We start from the raw sequence: 21,532 nt of genomic DNA, 5'->3' as shown, positions 1-21,532 counted from the left end.
CGAAGGGATTACGCTCACTACCAGACGAACTTTTAATTACAACTAATTAGTAATATTTAACACTATCATTAATACTACAATTAACTACAATGCAATTTGGTATCACAAAAGAGGTGTTTACACTATTTGCCCTCCATTGTAGTGACTTGCTTTAGCAACGTCTGCGAACACTAAAACCAATTCTAATTGCTTAAGGTTATTACGCTTTCTTCACTACTATTAGCATGTTTCAACAGGTCTATCGTAACCTAGGAATGCTGTAAATGGTGGGTTGTGCTTCATGTTTGCTCTTCGTGAAGACCGATGTACGTCGAATTATGATAATCGTGCTTAATTATTAGTTTGTATCCGGAGGTACCCGAAAAGCAACGTTTATATCCGTATAGATCATTGGACTTCTCCTGTTTGTTGGGCTGTGTCGTGCCGTGAATAAAGTGATGTGCTTGGAAGCGTAAAGGATGGCGTGTTTCGCGTAAACAAAATACCTGCCGGCTCAGAGGCGCAAAAAGGTCATGTGGGGCATCCGATACCCGGAAATTCAGGGGCGGAGCGGGGCATCGGTTAAGCCGCATTAGTTCGGATGACACAAGGTGGCATGCACGAGCTGATTTTCTGCACTCTTGGGTTCTTCTAAGAACATGGAAAGCCTTCTGTATCCACGGGAAAGGCCACTTGAAGGCCCATGCCCACCTCCATACATCCGCGCGCCAGCAAGAGCCCTGTTATGTGGTGGTACCCTCAGAACAAAACAGGAGATCCTTTTTTGACCCCTCATGTCCTCCACCCCTTTCATCGTTTCGGCCGAGGGAAGCGAAGCTTTATAGCCAATACGATTGTTCCCCATAGACAGGGGCAGGAGGTTACCGGATCGTCGGCCACCATGGGTTAAGCTTCTAACCGCCTTGGATAGATTGGAGCAGTATTGGTGATGAAAATAACCGGGGACATAGTCAGGGGAAACATTGATAAACGGCTCTTACTCCCACCGGGCATCGGGGTGGTTCCCTTTTGATGTCTCTTCCGTCGTCTTTTGCCGTTCACTTCCATTCTTTTTTTTGGTTACCCTGAGGTACATTCACGTTCTTTCGCATCAGTCTCTCTCTACTAGTCTCTCCTTTCAAAATCTATCACAATGCGTTTCTCCGCCCTCACAGCAGCCGGCCTGCTCGCCCTCCCCGGCGTCAGCGCCAACCTTCATGAGCTGGCCGTTGCCGCCGGCAAGAAGTACTTTGGTACCGCCACCGACAACTCGGAGCTCACCGACACGGCCGTCGTCGCGATCCTCAAGGACCCCAAAATGTTCGGCCAGATCACACCTGGCAATGGCCAGAAGTGGCAGTTCACCGAGAAGAGCCAGGGCGTCTTCAGCTACACCACCGGCGACGAGATCGCCGACTTCGCCTCGAGCAACAGCAAGCTTCTCCGCTGCCACACCCTCGTCTGGCACTCTCAGCTGCCTACCTGGGTCTCCTCCGGCACCTGGACTAAGGAGCAGCTGACCTCCATCATCGAGACGCACATCTCCAACGTCGCTGGTCACTACAAGGGCCAGTGCTACGCCTGGGACGTCGTGAACGAGGCCCTTAACGAGGACGGTACCTACCGCGACAGCGTCTTCTACAAGGTCCTTGGCACGGACTTCATCCCCATTTCCTTCAAGGCTGCCGCCACTGCTGACGCTGACGCCAAACTCTACTACAACGACTACAACATCGAGCTCGCTGGTAACAAGCAGAAGGAGGTCCTCAACATCATCAAGAACATCAAGGATTCCGGAGCCCGCATCGACGGTCTTGGCCTGCAGGCCCATCTTATCGTCGGTAGCTCTGGTTCTCGCACTGCCCTGAGCAGCGTCCTCCAGTCTTACGTCGACGCCGGCGTCACTGAAGTCGCCTACACCGAGCTTGACATCCGCCACAAGAGCATCCCTGCCGATGCCGCTGCCCAAGAACAACAGGCCACTGACTACGTCAGCGTGGTTGGTGCTTGCCTGGACATTGCTGAGTGTGTTGGTGTCACCATCTGGGATTTCACCGACAAGTACTCGTGGATTCCCTCTGTCTTCCCCGGTACCGGCGAGGCTCTGCCTTGGGATGAGAACCTGAAGCCCAAGCCCGCCTACACCAGCATCTCCAGCCTTCTTGCTGCCGCTGCCACGGGCGGTGCTGCCCCAGCTACTTCTGCCGCCGCCGTTGCCACTAGCGCCGCCGTCTCTTCCGCCGCTGCGGTCCAGACCACCGAGGTTGCTGCTGCCGAGCCTACTCCCGCGGCTTCTGCCCCCGCCGCCGAGCCTACCGTCGCCGAGTCTTCTGCCCCTGCCGTCGAGCCTACCACCCCTGAGACCTCTGCCGCTGCCGCCCCTGCCACAACTGCCAAGGCCTCCAGCGCCCCTGCTGCTACCCCCGCGCCCGCCACTACCTTGGTCACGAGCGTGAAGAGCAAGTGTGCCGGCGGTGCCAGCGCCGATGCTGCTTCCAGCGCTCCTGTTGCTGCCGCCACTGGCGGAGCAGCCCGCTGGGCTCAGTGCGGTGGTATTGGATTCACTGGCGCTACCACTTGCCAGTCTGGTCTCACTTGCCAGAAGCAGAACGACTACTACAGCCAATGCATCTAAGGACATGAAGGTGGCGTCGAGGGAGTAGAACGTGGAGACATGAACGAGACTGCTCCGGAAAGCGTCCCTAGGAGACGGTGACGAATTTCGTGTAAATACTTTCAAGGCTTTAGGTACATATACTATTATGTATACTTTTTCTCATTATCTTCATTCACATGATTCCCTTTTGGTGGCGATGCCGAGACCGACGGAAACGCGTGACCGCTGTTCCATCAACACAGCGGTGCTGCAGAGAGCCTGGGTCGGCTCCCAGCAAGCAGCCAAGTCCGAAACAGAGACTCCACGTAGCCATAGTTATTGTGGCCCAGCATACTTCAAAAAAGTCTCAGGCAGCCTAGACTATGTTGATGACATTCATCTCCGCATTACTAGCTGCCACACGGCGAGTTTACCAAGCATTGGTTGGGTGATTATGGATAATTGCTTTTTTCACCCTCGAGAGCCGCAAATGATTGGGCTGGTGTTCACATATTTGCTCTGCTTATTCTGTTCGAAAACTAGGGAAGATGAAGAATAGAAAGACAAGGTTTGAACTACTTGAGTGACTGAGCCAAGTGCCCTCGATACAGATATTTCTGCGTCATCAAAAGGAAACTGCACCGAGTCTGCGTGGGGTCATATAAAAAGGTTTGCTCACACAGATGTATGGGTTGCTGTACGTATATGGCTATTGAAGCCAGATGAACCGTTGACGGAATGGCGTCGATGTAGTTCGCGTTCTCGTCGTGGGCAATTTGAACCTGTGGAAAAGGTATGTATATGACGGCCGTCCACGACGATCAACTAGATACTGGGGATATGGGATTTCATTTCGAGTGATCATGTTTTCATCGTTGGAGTGAATGGTTATGGCTCGAGAACGCTACACCATACGATCTACGCTTTTCAACATACGCTTTTAGTCATCTTAGATGCCGTTTAGTAAACAACTTTCTGAAATTTATTGCCATGGTATTGGTTTTGTTGGCACTAGTCGCTCTCGGATTTATGGGTCAAGTTTCTTGCTTCGAGAGAAAGACAGTGGAGAGTTTCAAATCTCCTACCCGAGATATCATGACCAAACGGAGGCGAGGACATAACCCGCATTGCTCAACTCACATAACGCCTGCTTAGCACTTTCCATACGAAATTACAGCATAATTGCTTAGTTCCCACCACCAATGTCACTTCCTACGATCCGATTTCCCGATAGATTACGATTGCGGCAAGTTCGGCGAGTGCATTGGAGTCGCGTACTGTGCTGGTAACGGTGAGTTGCGGCCTTGCTCATGATTTTGCTGATCATATGGTGACGGCGACCCCATCTCACTCCTTGCTGTAACGGCGGAAGCATCCAGTTCTGAATATCTCTGCACATTTCCAAAGTGAATCTCCGAGTTCGGCGACATGGGTGGGGGCGGTGATGTGCTATATGGCGGCTTGTAGAGGTTGTACGGCGAACTGCCGACATGCGAGCTCGGAGCGCCCGTGTATTGCGGTTCTATTGGTGGTTGAGTCGACTCTGTCTTCTCGGCCAACTGCTGCTTAAGCGCCTTGTTCTGTTTCCAAAACCACAGAGTGGAGAGAAGGCCAGCCAGCAAGCTCAGGCCGGAGACGACGGCGAGACCAATGGTAGCGCCCTTGAACGCCGAGGAGCTACTTCCGGTGCCGCCATTAGTGCTTGTCGAGTTCGCTGTACACACGGAATCTTGTGGCGAGATTGAGATCGCTTCCGGGGTACCACAGCAGGTCGTGTTTGATTTCCCGCAGCAGTACTTGGCCGTGCCGTCGTTGCAAGCGGTCATGAAGCTCAAACTAGAAGCATTTCCGCCACTCTGTTCAGTTGTTAGGTCACGTAGTCTATGCGGTTCTCGTAGCCGTTGCGACCGTACCTGAGCATCCACGCAAACATGAACACAAGCCTTGCTCTTCCATGTCTTATCCGTGCAGAAACCTCGCTGCGGTTGACCTTGGCGATTGATACACAAGCCGGACGTGGAACAGATATCTCGCTGCTCGGGCGGTCCATCTAGAGCGCAGCAGCTTGAGAAGACACCTGCCTGATTGATGCCGAGCTTGTTGCAGGGAACGTATGTCTCATTGTTGGCAAGGTCGCCATTGGGTGCGTAGCAAGACGCTTCCTGTGCAAAAACACGAAGAGAGAGGCCCAAGGCGACTGCTAGCAGCGACACCAACATTCCGACGAAGACGTGGGCGGGATGGAATCGCTCAAAACTGGATCACACACTGCATTAGATGTGTAGAACAGAAAGAACGGAAAAAGCAACCGAACCCCAGGAAACGAAGAAATGGGCAGGCAGAACGGGGGCCTGTCTGTCTCTATGTAGAGTACCTATGTAGCAAACGGACCCCCTTACATACCCGTTGCTTGCCATTTCCCCCTACTCCCTTCTCCCAATCCTTGCCATATCTTACTGGCAGATGACAGGGGGTGCGGTCATACTTGCATATGAAATGCTTGCACTTTTTGATGTTCAATACCAACAACTGCGGCCAACAGGTCCACAACCTATCTGCAATAGGCAAGCGAGCTGCAATTGTCTAGTGCCAATCCACCACTTGCACCAACCGATGGAAGCAGGATGCAAATCTGACCAAATAAGATGATGGAAAATTTGACCCACACCTGCAGAGCTGACTGAGCCGAGAATCGTACCGCAAGGCAGCCAATCTGATGGGAAACAGCTGCACATTGGGCGGCTGTGTCTGAGATAGAGGAGGGGGGGCCGCAGCCGACATGGCCAGGTGCGGGTGGCGGGCGCGATGATACGCAAAACTGGCATTGTCGGAATGGGCATGTTTTTGAGCTCAGTAAGTTGCCCGTTTCGCGCCTAAGCCGCCTCGATCTCACCTTTGGTTGTCAAATACTGCTTGTTTCCAGCCCGATAACATTGTAGAGTGTGCTGATAACTGGCATCAGATCATGTTTTGCCACGGCAACAAAACCCATACTGATCAAATGGGCAATGCATTTCTTTTGATGTGGCCGACTAAAGGATTAAATTTGCTTGAAGATTTCTGTAAAAAGGCGCATCTTGTCAGCTTACCTCTCTGGCGACCAATCTAGCCACAAGTTTCTAGGGTGCTGAGGGTGGTAAGCAGCAACTCATCCTCGGCCACTTAAATGGCTCTGCTCCATAATTCAACGCTATCTTTGCTATTCTTGTGCCGATTTCTACTGCCACACCTCACAGCCGTTGCCATATCTGTACTAGCGTAGCTATTTCCGTTATTGGTCATTGGACTCGAACAGATGCTAACCCTCCCGCCATATCGGGGTATGGCGTTCTTGAGGAAGGCCCTATTGCCATACTCGCCGTCATGAAGGCCAGCTTGATATCTGGGATTATTTCAGTGCTCCTAACCGTCGCTTCAACTTCTGTATAAGTTCCCAAATAATATTGAACTAATTATTACGAGCCACTGAGTCTGACTAGGTTGCTATTAGATCGCCCTGAGGGTAGCAGCCTGCAAAGTTCTCTTACGAGCACGAACCTTTCCCACAACCACCTAGATACGCGAATCAATGGCTCTTATTCTCTGGGATAATATTGTAAAAGCTAAGGCCATCCTATATTAATGAACTCTGTCACATCCTCAAACACCTTGTCAAATCGATGCCATTGTCATATATCTAGAAATCAGCCAGCTTGATAAGTAAGAGCTAGAGCTTGAGATACTCCATCAAGGTTCGCCTTGAAATGGAAAACTAAAAGCATATTTGACATGATAAACTAAAATCAACCAATCTGCAATTCATTCACTACTTACCTCGAACGACCCGGGTCGCGCTACGCTAAGTATGGTACGCAACGAGGCTATTGGTATCACAGGATACCTATGCGGGTGGTAAATCAATTGAAGAGAAAAGCTGGCACTGCATTCTGTTGGCTGTAGATGTGTAGGAGAAATAAAAGAGAGGCAGCCAGCGGAAGCAGCAGTTGTAAAGATATCGCCGTTGGCGGCCTGGAGGTAGAATCTCCAGGCCCGACTGCTGCCGCTTCCCACGGCCTGACCGCCTGCCCGTATTCTGGCTGGTTAATCTAACAGAAGCCGACAAAGGCACTGATGGACGTTCTGTGATGACATGGATTTTGGCAGTTATTGCTGCGATAGAACATAAATAGATATGTAAAGATGTAGGTGCTTCATCGACCTAAAGAACGGAATCTGCAGAAAAGCGTCATCTCTTCCCTTTTTCTTCATAACCCAGAGACATGGTGTATTCATAGTTGATCATCCTTTCCGGAAACCTTCGTAGTTCTCCTCTTAACCGAAGGCGAAGCCCCTCGGCCCCTCCTTTATATGCCGTAGAACATCGCATTTAAAGCCAAAAGTTCTATATCCTGGAAGGTTAAACCCACTGCCAATCCAATTTAACGCTTCACTTAAGAAGTCAAGGTTTGAAAAAATTCATCGCCAAATAATATCAGAGATAGCTCTCATAGTTTCAATGCGCAATACAAGGTTGATACTTGGTTCGAGAAGGTCGGATTGTCACGGAGTAAGTCCTGGATGGGAAAGACTTATGAACTATGTTTCATGGGACAAAAATGTACATGAAAATTTTCTGTATATTTGGACGATGATGAAATGATGGGTTCAATATTTGGCAAAAACTCCCAAAGAAGTGCCCTCAACGTCCAACGACTTGTTGGTGAACGAGGTATCCGGCTGGTGAATAGGTTAGGCGCAGAGTATAGTATCTTAAGGATTCGAAAACTCTTGGATCACCGCCGTATTTCGGCAGCGGGTTATGGACAAAGCGGCTGCATCTAGTCCCATCCACTCTTAATGCTATTTTGCGCATCATATTGCAGTAACTAGTGTACCCTAACTCAGGCAAATCTTCCAGAAAGCGAGAATTTTCGCAATTTTACTCTATGGAATTCAATACCATTAACCTTGAGTATGGGTCTGGGATAAATTAGTTGCCTCAAAAATGGCTTGGAAGCAATTTCCCTCTTGTCACTTCACGTATACCACAATCAAATTGGTCGTGAAAATGCAAAATAATCCAGTTCCTGCCTTGGTGATGATAAAGAGGGCTATCATTTGTGATTTTGCTGTATGTTATGGTGTTTTACCGAGCACGCTCGAACAAACAACATTCTAAGACGAGCGTGAACGCCCGGTGCAACTTCTGCTATCACGTCCCCGCCAAATGGCTTTCCGATACGGAGACAAGATGGAGAGCGTATGTGTTGGATTGCCCAGCCAGAATACGGGCAGGAGGTCAGGCCGCGGGAAGCGGCAGCAGTCGGGCCCGGAGATTCTACCTCCGGGCCGCCAACGGTGATATCTTCACAACTGCTGCTTCCGCTGGCCGCCTCTCTTTTCTTCCTTCTACATACAGAACTACAGAATACAGTACCAGTTTTGCTCTTCCATCTATCTTCCACTCGTACGGGTATCCTGAGATACCAACAGTATGGTTGCCATGAGACGAATAAAAGCAAGTTTGGAGTCGGGGTTTTGATTATTGATGCAGAATTGGGTCACAGTTTGAGATCATAATGGCGTTCTCAGGGATCGGCAACGGCAGCGGCAACAACCTGTCACCCATTGAGCAAAGATGAAAGTCCCTTGCTAAGCCAGAGAATACGCCCAGTTTTTTTTTTACTCGGCTGTATGCGGATAAAATCCCCTCGCGGCATCGATCAAGCCGTGTACATTCTTAATCAAATACTCGTCCAGTGGCTAGATGGTAAGGTATGCTTTAAAATTCTCGGGGTACCAAAGAGGGTTTGATGTAGTATCGCGGCGGAAGATATCTCAACATAGTAAACGAATCCACAGAGTGATGTCAATTAGCGACCTAATCATTCCAGGAAAGCAGCTCGTGTCGGCAGCACACACAGAGCGCTTCAACTGGACATTTGCTCGCCAATCCGGATGAAGCTATAGAGAGACCTTTCCGAGCTAACGTGAATTTTGGGGACCAAAATCATGAACTAGATCTAGACCAATTTCACGGCGCAATGAGGGTGGTATTCCTCCAGGATGTCCGGGATTAGCTGCTGTTTGTGGTGCTGTGAGCAACAAAATAGGAAACCGGTGGAAGAGAGCGGGATGTTGTTGGGAAAATTGGAACCAAATTTCGGCCGGGGCGCTTGGTATTGATATTGAGCGGCACACATGTGTTACAAAAAATTCGGAAAACTCGAAAGTTACAAAACTGGAAGGGCTGTAGAGGTAGCTGAGTAATGGAAGTTGTAGGGTTCGGCTCAAGGATGGTCGAAAAGGGGGTGGTAGTCTGACGGAGCAACTGCAGCTTGCCGAATGCGGCGACGATAATCACTGAGAGCATCCAAATACGGGGGACAGCATATTTTTGTCTCGCTGTGTTTGTGAACCTGATTCAACTGACGTCTCATTGCTTGCCATCAAACGATCCATGGATCTCGTTTGATTAAACGTAGCGGCCAGAGCAATCACCATCCGTTACAGCCTTGGGGAGCTGTCAAGGGTTCGCACACCCACTGATCTTGATTTGGGCACTGGGCCGACAAAATCTCCACATCACCCAAACAAAGGACCTGGAGACAGGATATTTCCGAGCAATGCTACGCCTTATAATCCCCGGACACCAATGGCTGCGTCGAAGACGTCCGCCTAGCAGATCGGAATTCAAAAGCTGTCATTTGTGCAAAACCAAGTCGAAATCCGGGGGATCGATGAGACTGAACCATGGATGAACCCCTTGGCAACTGTCCAAGCGTGCGTTGGCGATGGCCCGTCATGGACGGCTCAATCGCCGTCTCCAATGGCCTTCGTGGAAAATTTTCTATCACACGTACAAACCTCGCCACGATGGATCGATCCCTTTCGAATGCCCATGCGTCGCAGCACCTGTCACATTGCGGGAAGCCCCGAACCACGGCTGCGCTTTGACCTCTCGGCCGGGCGGGTTGCGGGGGATGACACACTTGAATGCTAACTATTTCATCTCGCTTCCTGGCTCCGATACTCAGGGGCACCCCTTGTTCTCCAATTGCAAGACGGCGTATTGAGACCATGCATGATGCTGAACTGCACCCCTGGGGATCGCCTTTCGCCAACCATGAACTCTGTCGTGCATGTGTTTTGTCGACAGTCTGGACTCCTTTCTAGGGTGATGCGCGCCGGACAGGGAACGGGATGGCCACATGATGGCTTCTTATAGCCAGGCATCGCCCGACTGGGTCCCTGTCTGGGGATCACTCGATCTTTGGAACCATATTATGCCACCATGCCTTGGGCACAAGGAAGCTGGGGCTACAGCAACACACCACCCATGCGGCGTCATCCGACACTGTGACGGACAAAACACCTTAACATGGACGGCATACCCTGGGAAGAACTTCCCCACGATGACTACGGCCCAGGTTTGCTGGCTGCCGTATGGGGACTTGCTGCTGTTGCCGGTGGCTTCATCGGCCTGCGAATATACTGCAAGCTCTCGCGGGGACGAGGGCTTTGGGCGGACGATTACGTCTTGGTCGCATCTTGGGTGAGTCATTGCAACAGCGTTGAGATTCCGAGAGCGACTTTACTCTCTCGATTTGATCTAATATTCTACAGTGCGCCCTGCTGGCATTAGGCGTTTTCATCACTATCGACGTGTCGTATGACCTTGGAAAGCATAACTGGGACATTACGCCTGGAAACTGGTCCTGGCTTCTCTTGTATGCCAATTTATCTGGATCTTTCTCCATAATTGCGGCAGCCTGGAGCAAGACATCTTTTGCGCTGACTCTCCTGCGCATCACACGAGAGTCGTCGGAGCGCTGGATGAAGTACCTGGTGTGGTTCATCATACTATCGATCAACATCACTCTTGGGCTTGCCGTCCTATTCACATGGATCCAATGTTGGCCTGTCGAGAAAACGTGGCGAACAGCGTCAACACCTGGCACATGCTGGCCCAAGAGTATAATGATGAACTACAACGTGTTTACCGCATCATATTCTGGCGCAATGGATATTGTCCTCGCGATTCTACCATGGAAGATGATATGGAGTCTTACCATGACAAAAAGAGAAAAGTTTGGAGTGTTGATTGCAATGAGCATGGGTGTCTTGTGAGCAGAAAATGATTGCCTGATTGATTAAACGCTTGGCTGACTCCGGTTTCAAATCAGTGCCGGTGCTGTGTCCTTCATCAAGATCCGAACTATCGCTGCAATTGGGGCGTTTGATATCATCGACACCGTTGAGTTGGTAATATGGGGGGCGGCAGAAAGCGCAGTAACCATCGTCGCGGCAACAATACCCATCCTGAGGGCTTTGTTTAGGGATTTCAAGCCACCCCCTGCTCGGTTCGCAAGTGACGAGGAGTCGATGGTGCGCCGGCTAGACGCAGCCTCGCTGGCCACGGCACCAGTAGCAACAGCGATGATCAGAACATCAAGGTCAGATCTTGAATTGATAGAGTGGAAAGATAGAACGTTAGCGCCGGATCAGAGGAATGGAAATAGCATGGAATTATGGTCATCGAAATTGCGGGATGCAAAATTTGATCCAAGGAGGGAAGACGTAACGGTTTCATCCAATGCTTTTAGTAGAGGCAACGATGAGCATTACTACAGCGGGGCCAACGAATTGTCGCGAAGGTTGGGCTAGTACCGCTACAATTTTATTCCAAGTGTTCGATTTACCCTTTTGACCCTTCTTCTCCTTGAGCAGATTAGATGCTTTTCGTATTTGCATGCCTGTGAGATCGAGTATTGTAATCTCGCTGTAGAATCCAAACACTGTAGTAACCTAGATCATATTTTTAGTTACATAAATGCGAAGATCATCACAGGTTTTGGGTATGACACCAACATTGTGCACTCCCGTGACGGGGTCTGTCACCATTTTATTGGCACCCGGGGCCACTACGAGAACACCATCTACAATTCTTCAAAGACACATATATAAACCAAGGCTGACCTTGATCTGGACTCAATTCCTCGTTGTCAAATTCTTGCAGAAGACACTTCATTGACGAGTCTGCCGCATTAGACGAAACACTGGCTATACTGCACTACTAACCTGGTCCTCGCAAGCAGAGCCTGACATATATCCATCTGTGGGCGATCGATACTTTTTGAATTGAATGCGAAAGTTCTTAGGCCTCAAATTGAGAAGAAAGATTCAAAAGACTTGTTTTCGTTCAAGTATGCCATGTGACTTTGTACATCAGTTTCGGGAAGAAGTGGCATGCAATAAATTCGATCATGAGGGGGACATGACGAATATACAGTGATCGAGCCCCACCTACCATTCGTCTGTTTCCCAACAAGACATATGCAGGTACAGGTATGTACCCCTCCTTTCAGTCCGTAATCCCTTGCCAGCCACCCACTAATGACTAATATTTAAAAGAGACCGGCCCTTAGATCTTCGACACGAACTATCGAACGTTTCAATATCGCAAACCTTACAAGTGCCGCAATATACAGCAGCTATGGAGATGAGACGTTCCATTCTTGACTTCACCACATCTGAAGCCGGCAATCCATTTGTTGAAGGCTGGTACGCTGACCCTGACGCAAGTGTATACTCTGGAAATTACTGGGTGTTTCCAACTTCCTCCTACGCATATGACCAGCAGACCTACCTTGACGCCTTCTCATCGCCCGATTTAGTACACTGGACAAAGCACGCCAGCATTCTCACTAAAGATCAAGTGTCTTGGGCGAACCGGGCAATGTGGGCACCTGCGCACATTGAACGCAACGGGAAATACTATCTATACTTTGCTGCCAACGACATTCAAGAAGGAGAGACACAAGTAGGCGGCATCGGCGTCGCCGTAGCAGACAACCCCGAGGGGCCATACAAAGATGCCATTGGCAAGCCTCTCATTGGAGAATATCACAACGGTGCGCAGCCTATCGACCAGGACGTCTTTATTGATGACGATGGTCAGGCGTACATTTACTACGGCGGCCACGGACATGCAAATGTCGCCAAACTGAACAATGACATGATTAGCGTCGGAAACTTCTCGGACGGGACGCAATTCAAGGAGATCACGCCAGAGAATTATGTCGAAGGATCATTGATGTTCAAGCGCAATGGTAAATACTACTTAATGTGGTCCGAAGGAGGTTGGACCGGACCCGACTACTCAGTTTCGTACGCCATCTCAGATTCTCCACTCGGACCTTTCAACCGCGAAGCCAAGATTCTGCAGCAGGATGCAGCTGTTGCAACCGGGTCGGGTCATAACGGCGTCGTTAACGTACCTGGAACTGATATATGGTACATCTTTTACCACCGCCGGCCGTTGGGCGATAGCGATGGCAACCATCGCCAGATAGCTTACGACAGGATGTACTTCAACGATGACGGAACTATCAGGCAGGTCACGATGCTTGTCAAAGACAACTTCGATGATGGAAACTTGATTGGTTGGAATATGTCATATGAGGGATCCTTTTCTGTCACAGATGGACAACTCAACGCGCGGAAGGTGATGAGTGGCAAGATCCTGCAGAATACCGGCTTCGAAGATTTGGTCTTTGACATAGACATAATCCTCGTTGATCCCGATGTATGCTCTAACGCCCGTGAATCAGGCGATGCGGGTGTTCTTTTTGGGGTTACCAGCGCTTCGGCCGGAATTGACAATGTGACTGGCTTCTATGCGGCCATCAAAGCATCGGGGGAAGTTATTTTGGGGCAAATGAATCAGAACTGGGCCCAACTGGCATCTTCTAAGATGACTGTCAAAGCAGGAACAAAATACCACTTACGCGTAACCGCAATTAACAAGGAAGTTGAGGTTTTCGTGGACGACATGGAAAGTTCAAAGATCACCTACACAGTCTCTTCAAGCACGAAAGGAACAACAGGTGTACGGGTCTTTCGTACCGGAGCGCTTTACGATAACCTGTCGGTAGCGCATCCGCAGTAATGTATACAGGCAAGGGGGATTTTTACTAAGACACAGCTTGCGGTGTAGATCGTACCATGTCATTTGAAATGCTCTGTATCACATTTGAAGCAATTGAACCAACCGGAATCAGTTTAATCCAATAAGTATTCACACCATGCTAAATGGGAGTTTTAAGTTAACATTAGTTCAATTGGATAATTATAAAAATTCAAGCAAGATGCCTTGTGCCAGAGATTGTTACGCCTTGCATCAAATATTAGCCTTTGCTGCAGTTTATCCCCGACATTCTTAAACAAGTGGTCTGACCCAGGTTCATTAGGACTGAACTCTTTGGGCTTTTTCACTTTGTTGACTCAATGTTCTCAAGATTGTATTGCCAATAAGACATTCTGCAAGTGACTTTCAAGTTTCTTGATGGAAAGAGTTGGTTGAGTCCTCTTCCTGAAATTCTGCAACCTACTTTGAGGTGCTTACTCACAGGCACTGTTATCAAGCGTGATCAAAGCTTCAACTAGGTAGCTTGTAACGGAAACAACAAATTTGAACAGGTCGGGTTCTAGAGTTGTGCCGATTGAAAAACTAATCAAGGTAGACAAGCGGCGAGATTCTGCGGGTGTCACAGGTTGCCCTTCCCTTTCAATTCATGTCCGAGCGGTGCCGAGGTTCGGGACGATGTTCTGCAACTGGCGACGGAGCACGGCCGCACAACCATCCGAGTCTTCTCCACCTCCCACCATATCTAGGGTCTCCATTCGCACCGGATACCCCGGAGGTGGAACCCAAAAAATAATCCACGGCCAAAGGTCTCTACAAATTGGTAAGCAGTCTCCGCCAAGTGGAATCCGTGCTCAAATATTACGTCAGGGAGGGGATAAGCGCGAGGTATTTATCCCCTTCAGACCCGGATGAAGCAACAACTCTAACTGCACCAACTGTTCTATCAAAACCAACAACCAATTAAGCTATTAGCCTATCCTTAAGAGATCCAAACATCACTCCAAAACACTACATCACGACCGCCAAGATGCCTGCCACTGTTTCTGTTCTTTACCCCAACGAGCCGGATTCCAAGTACGACGTGGAGTACTACATCAGCCGTCACATGCCTCTGGCCGCCGCCCAATGGAAGTCGAGCGGTCTGAAGAGCTGGAGTGTTACCAAGTACCAAGCGTCTCCCGATGGAAAGGAGCCGCAGTACGTTTTCGCCGGTATTCTCAACTTTGACAGCATCGAGTCCATCCACAAGGCGCTTGCTTCCCCCGAGACACAGGCTGTTATGCAGGATGTCCCCAACTTCAGCAACAAGACGCCTGTATTTTTGATTGGAGAGGACGCGAAGACTACGACTGTTTAAGGCCTACACTGGATATGATGGATTATGCTGGGTATGAATGATTTCATGGGGCAACGTTGCCACGGATAGAACAATGTAAAGGATCAGTTCCTACAAGGGAGCCGCACTAACAGAATGCAATTAATATATTTGCATATGAAACATCTTAGTTTATAACTCAAAACGGAGTGTCTATTTACAGCGTGACAGCAGTGAGAAAGAACACCACTACACGATGATTGTAGAATGATATATAATCAGCAAGGATGTTGGGTTGAAATGAACTTCTAACGGCCGTGTTCACAATAGAGCTTATGGCAACTCGTGAGCCTAAGTGGGACAATAGTAGTTGCAAACCGGCGCTAAACATGTACGTTATAGACTGGCGCCTCCATCGACACCCCAAGCAGCTCCATTTACAAACGTGCTTTTATCACTGAGTAAAAAGAGGGTAACATCTGCTACCTCTTGCGCGCTCCCAACAAGCGTCGGTGCTGGGAAGTCCTGCGGCACCCTCGCAAGATTGGCTTGGTGCATTGGCGTATCAATCGCACCACTATTCAGGTTCAGTTCCTTTACCAAACAAGGAAAACTCGGTGGAACTTACGGCAATACACAGTTGACCCTAGCTCTCCCACCAACTTCCTTGGCCGCACTTCGAACCATTCCCAAGGAGGCGTGCTTCGAACCAGCAAAAACCGCCCCCTTGAGGAAACCCTGGAGCGAGAACATGCTTCCAACATGCACAAAGCTGCCACCGTATGTAAGGAAGCCAGGCTTGAGAGCCTCGGCTAGCACATTGAACGCTCCCCTAATGTTGAGACTCGTGATGAATTCGAACTCTTCTTGGCTTGTTTCCCATATTGACTGAGTCCCCAACTCATGACCGCCGCAACCAGCGAAGTTAACGGCGCCGTCGACCTTGCCAAAGTGAGATTTTGTCTCTTCCAAGAAGCTGCGAACAGATTGCCGGTCGGTGACATCCGCAGTTTTGGAAAATACTCGACTTTGCTGCTGTCTGTCTAGCTCTTTGACGGCTTTCTCGAGGGCGGTGCCGTTTACGTCAGACATTCCGACTTGAGCTCCCTCGGCTAGGAGTTTTTTCGACGTTTCTAATCCCATGCCCGATGCACAGCCTATTACGACGATGACCTTGTTGCTAAAACTCGAAGACATTTTGGGAAACAGATGAGGCGGATGGAAAATTGGCATGAAAGAAAGAACGCTAAACAAACGAAGACTTGAAAATGTGTCGAGGTCCGAAGGCAGGTTTAAATGGCCAAAAATGCCAATCCGGATCAGTTATGCTGGGTGCCTTGAATACCGCACATCATCGTCTTAGCTGAGGCGTGTAATGGTTGGCGATTGGTTCCATTTCTTCAAGTGGGACGCTAATGCACCCTGCTGACACTGGAGTTCAAGATTGGGCCGCCGGGTATTGCGTGAACAGTACAACTACGCAGCAATGCTTTGGTGTAGGGAATTCCTTTTTTCTTTCCTTTTTTTTATTACTAAATCAGAGTACTCCGATCAAATGGATGGGTTTGCCCACAGTAAAATAATGATGGTACAGTATGGCGCTATCACAACCAGGTCTCGAAAAACCGTACAGCTTGCAGGAATGCATCTTCCTTTCCAGCCTTCTGCACTGGGTTATTGAGGTCAGGGCGAACTGCAAAACCATGGGGTGTTCCACCATATAGGGCCATTGTGAATGGCTGGCCAGTGCTGCTCATTGCGGTTTCAATTTCAGCTCGTCTCTTGGTCAACATACCGGTATCATTTTCTTTGAATTATAACAATTAGCATAAAACTTTCCGTGGTTGAAGTGAACAGGTGACCTGAAGATGGTGTAGTTGAGATTTACCTGCAATAGCCAAGCTGGCTGGGCCTTGGATGGCTTTGATTTCATCGTCTCCAAGCAAGGTCGGATGTGCCGCGAAAGCCACTTGCACACCTTTTTGTTGAGGAATCCCGAGTGCACGGAATGCGTATCGGCCACCAAAGCAATACCCAGTCGAAGCAATTTGCTGCACGCCCATAGTGTCACGCATATACGTGATGGATTTCTCGACTTTCGGGTCGGTGACACCAGGCCCGTGTGACCCGAAGAAATCGGTCCCGTTGAAGCCAGACATTGGGCCTTCAGATCTCGGCTTGCCGTCGAACAGGTCCGGGGCAACGGTTACGTAACCCGCACGAGCGAAGCTGTCGACAAGGCTATATATTAATCAGTGAATATTTATGGACTCCAGAATAGCTGTACAGATATTGACGAACAGCTTGTTCTCTGTTGATTGGATCCCAAAAACATCTGTCAGGAGGAGAACCCCGAAAGGTGCTTGTGGTGGTGCGTCGGGGGTACTCCCATTCTTGCTCGGCGGCATCGACACATATAAATCGACTGAGGTGGTCAGCTGAATACGACAGAGCGTATAACTGGGTGTTGACAGTGGTACTTACGTCCGTTAAACGAAACCACGTTCCCAACAGGTGTTCCAGCGAAGGCAAGAATAGACAAGTCAGCTACGAAGGCGTTTGCAACTCCAATGAGGGAGGCAAGGCCCAAAATAGCAGAAACAACACCTGTGATTGGCATATTCGCTAGATTTTTGATTCTTTCCTGCCAAATTACCATTGTTGAAAGGACTTCTGCGACCGCTAGAGACTGCAATAAGGAAGCGACAGACCAGCATTTTAACACCACTAGAGGGCCTGTGATTCAATTACTTAACAAGTTATCGTACTATTGGAACAATTCAGAAGTTAAAGCAAAGGCTTCTTTGATTCGGTACCTGATTACAGCGAGGCTGATGATGGAACTTAGACTTTGAAGCTGCACCATTGAGCTCAAGCTCTGCCAATTCCCGCCCAATCCAAAAACACGCGATAGTGCAGAGGGCACATTTCGGCCGGTGCCAATATTTCGTCTGTCCACAAAATCAGACGATAGAAATTCGAAGATAAATGAGCCAATCACATCCAAAAATTCTGAAAAGCTGGGACATTCAAGTGGATAGATGGATTAGTTAGGATTGTGGAAATGTTTCGTTCTCGTCTCAGCCAAAGTTTGATGATGTGAAACGAACTTTTGGTCAACAAATAGTCCACGGCACACAATATCGTTAAGATCATTTCTAATGGATTTCAACATTTTAATGCTGGGTCTAAGCACTAAGGTGGTATATATCAACCTTGTTACCCAGGAATCCCCTGATTCAGTGGCCGCGTAGTATGAAGCAGGCAACACGATTGGAGAAGTATTGAAGGTTTAGGAATAGCAGAGTGTTTTGGATGTCAGCAGCTATGCAAAAATTGGTAGGAGATTTATGGTGAGGCGGGGTGGTTTTTGAAATAGCGGAAAAGCCGAAGCAAACCGGCAGCTTCCCAGTGCGGTGCCTCCCCTTTGGTTGTCTGTCAGCATCGCGAGTCGTTACGAAAGTGATGACTACCAGCCTTACGACAGTAAGCAATCATCAGTCATTATAATTTATTCAAAGGGGTGAATCACGCCTGATTGATGGTTTCCCTTTTGTGTTTAAACTAAATCTACTACGTAGTTTCTCGATTCATGTTTGTATGGTGACTTTTCAAGGAGGGGCGTTGCCTACATTGTGGCAACTCAGCAACCATGTCTCGTCCATAAACCTGTCGTAGAAGTACTTTATTGGTGCATATTGACCCCCGAAACCCCCAGCTCTTTGAATCTGATTCTCCTTATGGTGGCATCAGTGATAATGATGTTTGGGTTGGGGATTATTGAATGCGCAGAAAATCGATCGCTCGCTGGGCTAAACACAGCAACTCTTAGGGTTTAAAGCTTCGCTTTTATTATAATATTATGATCCGAGGCTCTGTATCTACCTCGGTGCAGTTTAAGAGTGTCATTCATCGGAAGCACGTACTCTTACACCAAAACATATTCTACATCTTAAAACACTAGCAGAATGCTCCCAACCAAGAACGCAATGAACCACAGCCATTTCTCTGTAGACGGCCTGCCGTTGCAGCCGCTACCTATGCGCTCAACAAGCTTATTGCCAAGCTCATTAATACTGCTCTCGAAATCCTCATAACTTGTAGCTGCCCACTTAGCACCACTTGCCCCAGGAACTGCATCACTACCAGTGAAGGCAATGTAAAGAACATCATTGTTGTCGTGTCCCGAATTTCCAGTGATACTATTACCGTAACAAGCAGTAGCAAGGGAGATGGACGCCTCGCCGACCATTGCCTGCGATCCATCATCGCCGTTTGTATCACCCCAGATGCCGAATAGCTATGCATTAACAGATCAGATGAGCCACTGTGAACAAGGTGCGGCCAGAAAAGAAACATACCAGCTTGTTATTGCATACAACGGCCATGACACTGAGTGGTTCAACGCCGTGCTTTTGGGGGTCGAAAGTAGGCCATCCCTTTTTGGTTCCTTCGTTGCCGAAAACAACAAACGGATGCACAGAGGCGTTGAGGTCCCTTTGACTGGTGCGGTAGTCTCTCAGCTCGTCCCGAAACGTCGTCTCAGGTTGAGTGTCGGTGGAGCTGCTGCAACGTCCATCGCTTTCGCCTTGAGCTCCGTCACAATCGACGTCCATGTTGACGAGCTGCCCATCTTTCCCTTGAAGATAGATGATGTTATACTTATCCAAGTAGTCGCCGCAGTAATCAAAATCTGGGGTTGTTAGCATACCGGTCTCCGTCTCGCATAGGCTGTGGTTGTGATTCTTACCACCGCTGTCGCCGTCGCTGCTGTGAAACCCACTGGCTAAGACATTTTTGCATTGATCCCGGCCGCGGACAAATTTGTAGAAGTCCTGAACGTTGCTTGGTATTTCGAGCGCAAGTACTGGTGTTGCTATTATTGTCAAAAAGACGACCAGATTGATCCAAGATATCATGATGAATGGGAGGACCGCCGTGGTAAGGAGAAAGAATGAATGAGGTGAGACGGCAGGTTCGGGGGTGGCAGGGTCAGCAGGGATGATAAGCTGCGCTCTGGTAACCACGTGATCACCTGCCTCTCACACTCGCGGTGCCAATGGAGCACTAGTTGATGCACAGCCCAGAAATTAGACACTCCAACACGGACATGGGCCCGACGAAGTCTTGGCTGAGACTCAAGCAACTCGGCCACAGAGCTCAGAAAAGAAATGTGGGATGGCGCGCTGTTCCCGCAATTAAACATTGACAACTTTGCTTTAAACTAAAGCAGTCGACCCAGTTATCCTACCTACATAAGACAACCTCCAAGCATTGTTTCAGTGACATTTCCGTTAAAGTTGAGGCGCAACCTGCCTGACTCGGACCTAACGTTCGGCCCGCTCGGTTGATTTACTGACCTAATCAAATGTGTCCACATCAACTGTGCAGCATACGCTAACATTAATTGAGGCGGGGAACATCATAGCTTATTTGTGGTCGAGGTCCAGTCATGCCAAGCTGGGCATTTCAGCCATAGAGACCTCATTGTCACACGGTTTGCTGAATTATTCCGACATCAATCCGGTATTTCCTTTTGACATTGAAATAAAATCTCGGGGCTTCTCGACGTATATTTCGCGTACATAATCCTATTCCTTGTCATACGACCTGCGTGTACTTGCAAAGTCTTGGCTGGACAATCTTGAAACCCTTTCTAGACCCCTAGCAGAAAAGAAAAGCCCGCATTACCCTACATATCTAGAACTGGTATGTAATTTAACGGAGAGTAGTTGAGGGTTCTTAAGCCCCAAGTGTTTGCTTCTCACTTTCCACATTAATTTGATATCGGCATCGATATTGTGTCGTTCACATACGATGCCTACATGCATACGTTTTCAATGTTATGAAAGTGAAGCCCATCAACGAGGCCTATGCCCATAACCTTATCCGCAGGGGACTACTGGCAGAGGTGAACTAAAAATTGTTTCATGGGAGCAAATATACATTCTTGTATTAGGGACTCTGGCCAATAGGGTGTTCGGCAACCTAATCGTGGCTGGCATCTTTGGCAACCTTACCGAGAGTCGCTAGTCCACGAATCTCCTTCATGCATCTAAATCCCATTACCATGATAGGATATGTGTCATGATTGCCATCTAGCACCCTACTGGAATTTTTGTTGATGCCAGTTTCGGAATGTACTTGTTTCATCAGCAATATAGCAAGGCAGACAATAGCTTACCTATAGATGATAGTAAAATCGGCGACCTGATACGTGATGGAAGTCGATACACCTTGGACTGAGAAGAGGAAGTGTATCAGATTCATTCTATACGGTTCATAATCGATGAAGACCTTGGTGCGATATGTTACGTGTTACAGCAGCTCATCTTGTTACATACAGTCAGGATCATAAATCGTGTACTCGGCCCCCTTTGCAAACATATACTAGTGGGCCACTTCCTCGCCCGCAAATGAACAATGATGAGAGCAAGGTCCAATGTTTGGAGTTTATGAAATAGTTTATTGTTGGGTTGATACGCGTACTAATACACGATTTGTAGTGAAGATAAGCGATCAAAATATAATCGATTCTAAAATTCTCTGGTAACATCTGAAGTACATATGACTACAAGGGGTCCTTAATATCCAGCCATGCAATTGGTCATCATTAGTTTCATTGCAAATCAGGCTGTGGAAAAGGAGCCTGTAATCAGATGAGCAGGCTAGTCCAAACCCACAGATTTGTGTCGGGCCTGCCCAACCCTTCCGCTCGTGCATTTTCAACATA

At 48.6% G+C, this 21,532-nt stretch overlaps 7 protein-coding genes across 7 annotated transcripts; 4 read left to right on the top strand and 3 right to left on the bottom strand.

Moving 5' to 3' along the window:
* Positions 1-1,132: 1,132 nt before the first annotated feature.
* On the top strand, positions 1,133-2,614 carry EsH8_IV_000117 (glycoside hydrolase family 10 protein; the record flags this gene model as incomplete). The annotated part of the gene is made up of 1 exon (XM_083265007.1): positions 1,133-2,614. One exon carries the CDS (start codon positions 1,133-1,135, stop codon positions 2,612-2,614), a length of 1,482 nt encoding a protein of 493 aa, XP_083123902.1.
* A 1,196-nt stretch (positions 2,615-3,810) lies between these two features.
* EsH8_IV_000116 (uncharacterized protein) lies at positions 3,811-4,794 on the bottom strand (the record flags this gene model as incomplete). The annotated part of the gene is made up of 2 exons (XM_083265006.1): positions 3,811-4,431; positions 4,489-4,794. The coding sequence occupies 2 exons, from the start codon at positions 4,792-4,794 to the stop codon at positions 3,811-3,813; spliced, it is 927 nt and encodes a 308-aa protein (XP_083123901.1).
* Positions 4,795-9,935: 5,141 nt separating this feature from the next.
* Positions 9,936-11,221, top strand: EsH8_IV_000115 (uncharacterized protein; the record flags this gene model as incomplete). Its single annotated transcript, XM_083265005.1, has 3 exons — positions 9,936-10,109; positions 10,181-10,680; positions 10,741-11,221. 3 exons carry the CDS (start codon positions 9,936-9,938, stop codon positions 11,219-11,221), a joined length of 1,155 nt encoding a protein of 384 aa, XP_083123900.1.
* Positions 11,222-12,050: 829 nt separating this feature from the next.
* On the top strand, positions 12,051-13,505 carry EsH8_IV_000114 (glycoside hydrolase family 43 protein; the record flags this gene model as incomplete). The annotated part of the gene is made up of 1 exon (XM_083265004.1): positions 12,051-13,505. The coding sequence occupies one exon, from the start codon at positions 12,051-12,053 to the stop codon at positions 13,503-13,505; it is 1,455 nt and encodes a 484-aa protein (XP_083123899.1).
* A 1,006-nt stretch (positions 13,506-14,511) lies between these two features.
* On the top strand, positions 14,512-14,841 carry EsH8_IV_000113 (uncharacterized protein; the record flags this gene model as incomplete). The annotated part of the gene is made up of 1 exon (XM_083265003.1): positions 14,512-14,841. The coding sequence occupies one exon, from the start codon at positions 14,512-14,514 to the stop codon at positions 14,839-14,841; it is 330 nt and encodes a 109-aa protein (XP_083123898.1).
* Positions 14,842-15,195: 354 nt separating this feature from the next.
* Positions 15,196-15,996, bottom strand: EsH8_IV_000112 (SDR family NAD(P)-dependent oxidoreductase; the record flags this gene model as incomplete). Its single annotated transcript, XM_083265002.1, has 2 exons — positions 15,196-15,376; positions 15,428-15,996. 2 exons carry the CDS (start codon positions 15,994-15,996, stop codon positions 15,196-15,198), a joined length of 750 nt encoding a protein of 249 aa, XP_083123897.1.
* A 2,755-nt stretch (positions 15,997-18,751) lies between these two features.
* EsH8_IV_000111 (fungal chitosanase of glycosyl hydrolase group 75-domain-containing protein) lies at positions 18,752-19,718 on the bottom strand (the record flags this gene model as incomplete). Its single annotated transcript, XM_083265001.1, has 3 exons — positions 18,752-19,099; positions 19,161-19,492; positions 19,550-19,718. 3 exons carry the CDS (start codon positions 19,716-19,718, stop codon positions 18,752-18,754), a joined length of 849 nt encoding a protein of 282 aa, XP_083123896.1.
* Positions 19,719-21,532: the final 1,814 nt, after the last annotated feature.

This window comes from Colletotrichum jinshuiense, chromosome 4 (genome assembly GCF_051148585.1).
Source record: "Colletotrichum jinshuiense chromosome 4, complete sequence".
NCBI lineage: Eukaryota > Fungi > Ascomycota > Sordariomycetes > Glomerellales > Glomerellaceae > Colletotrichum > Colletotrichum jinshuiense.
The sequence above is the reverse complement of the archived record's forward strand: the minus strand, read 5'-3'. Positions and strand labels throughout refer to the sequence as shown.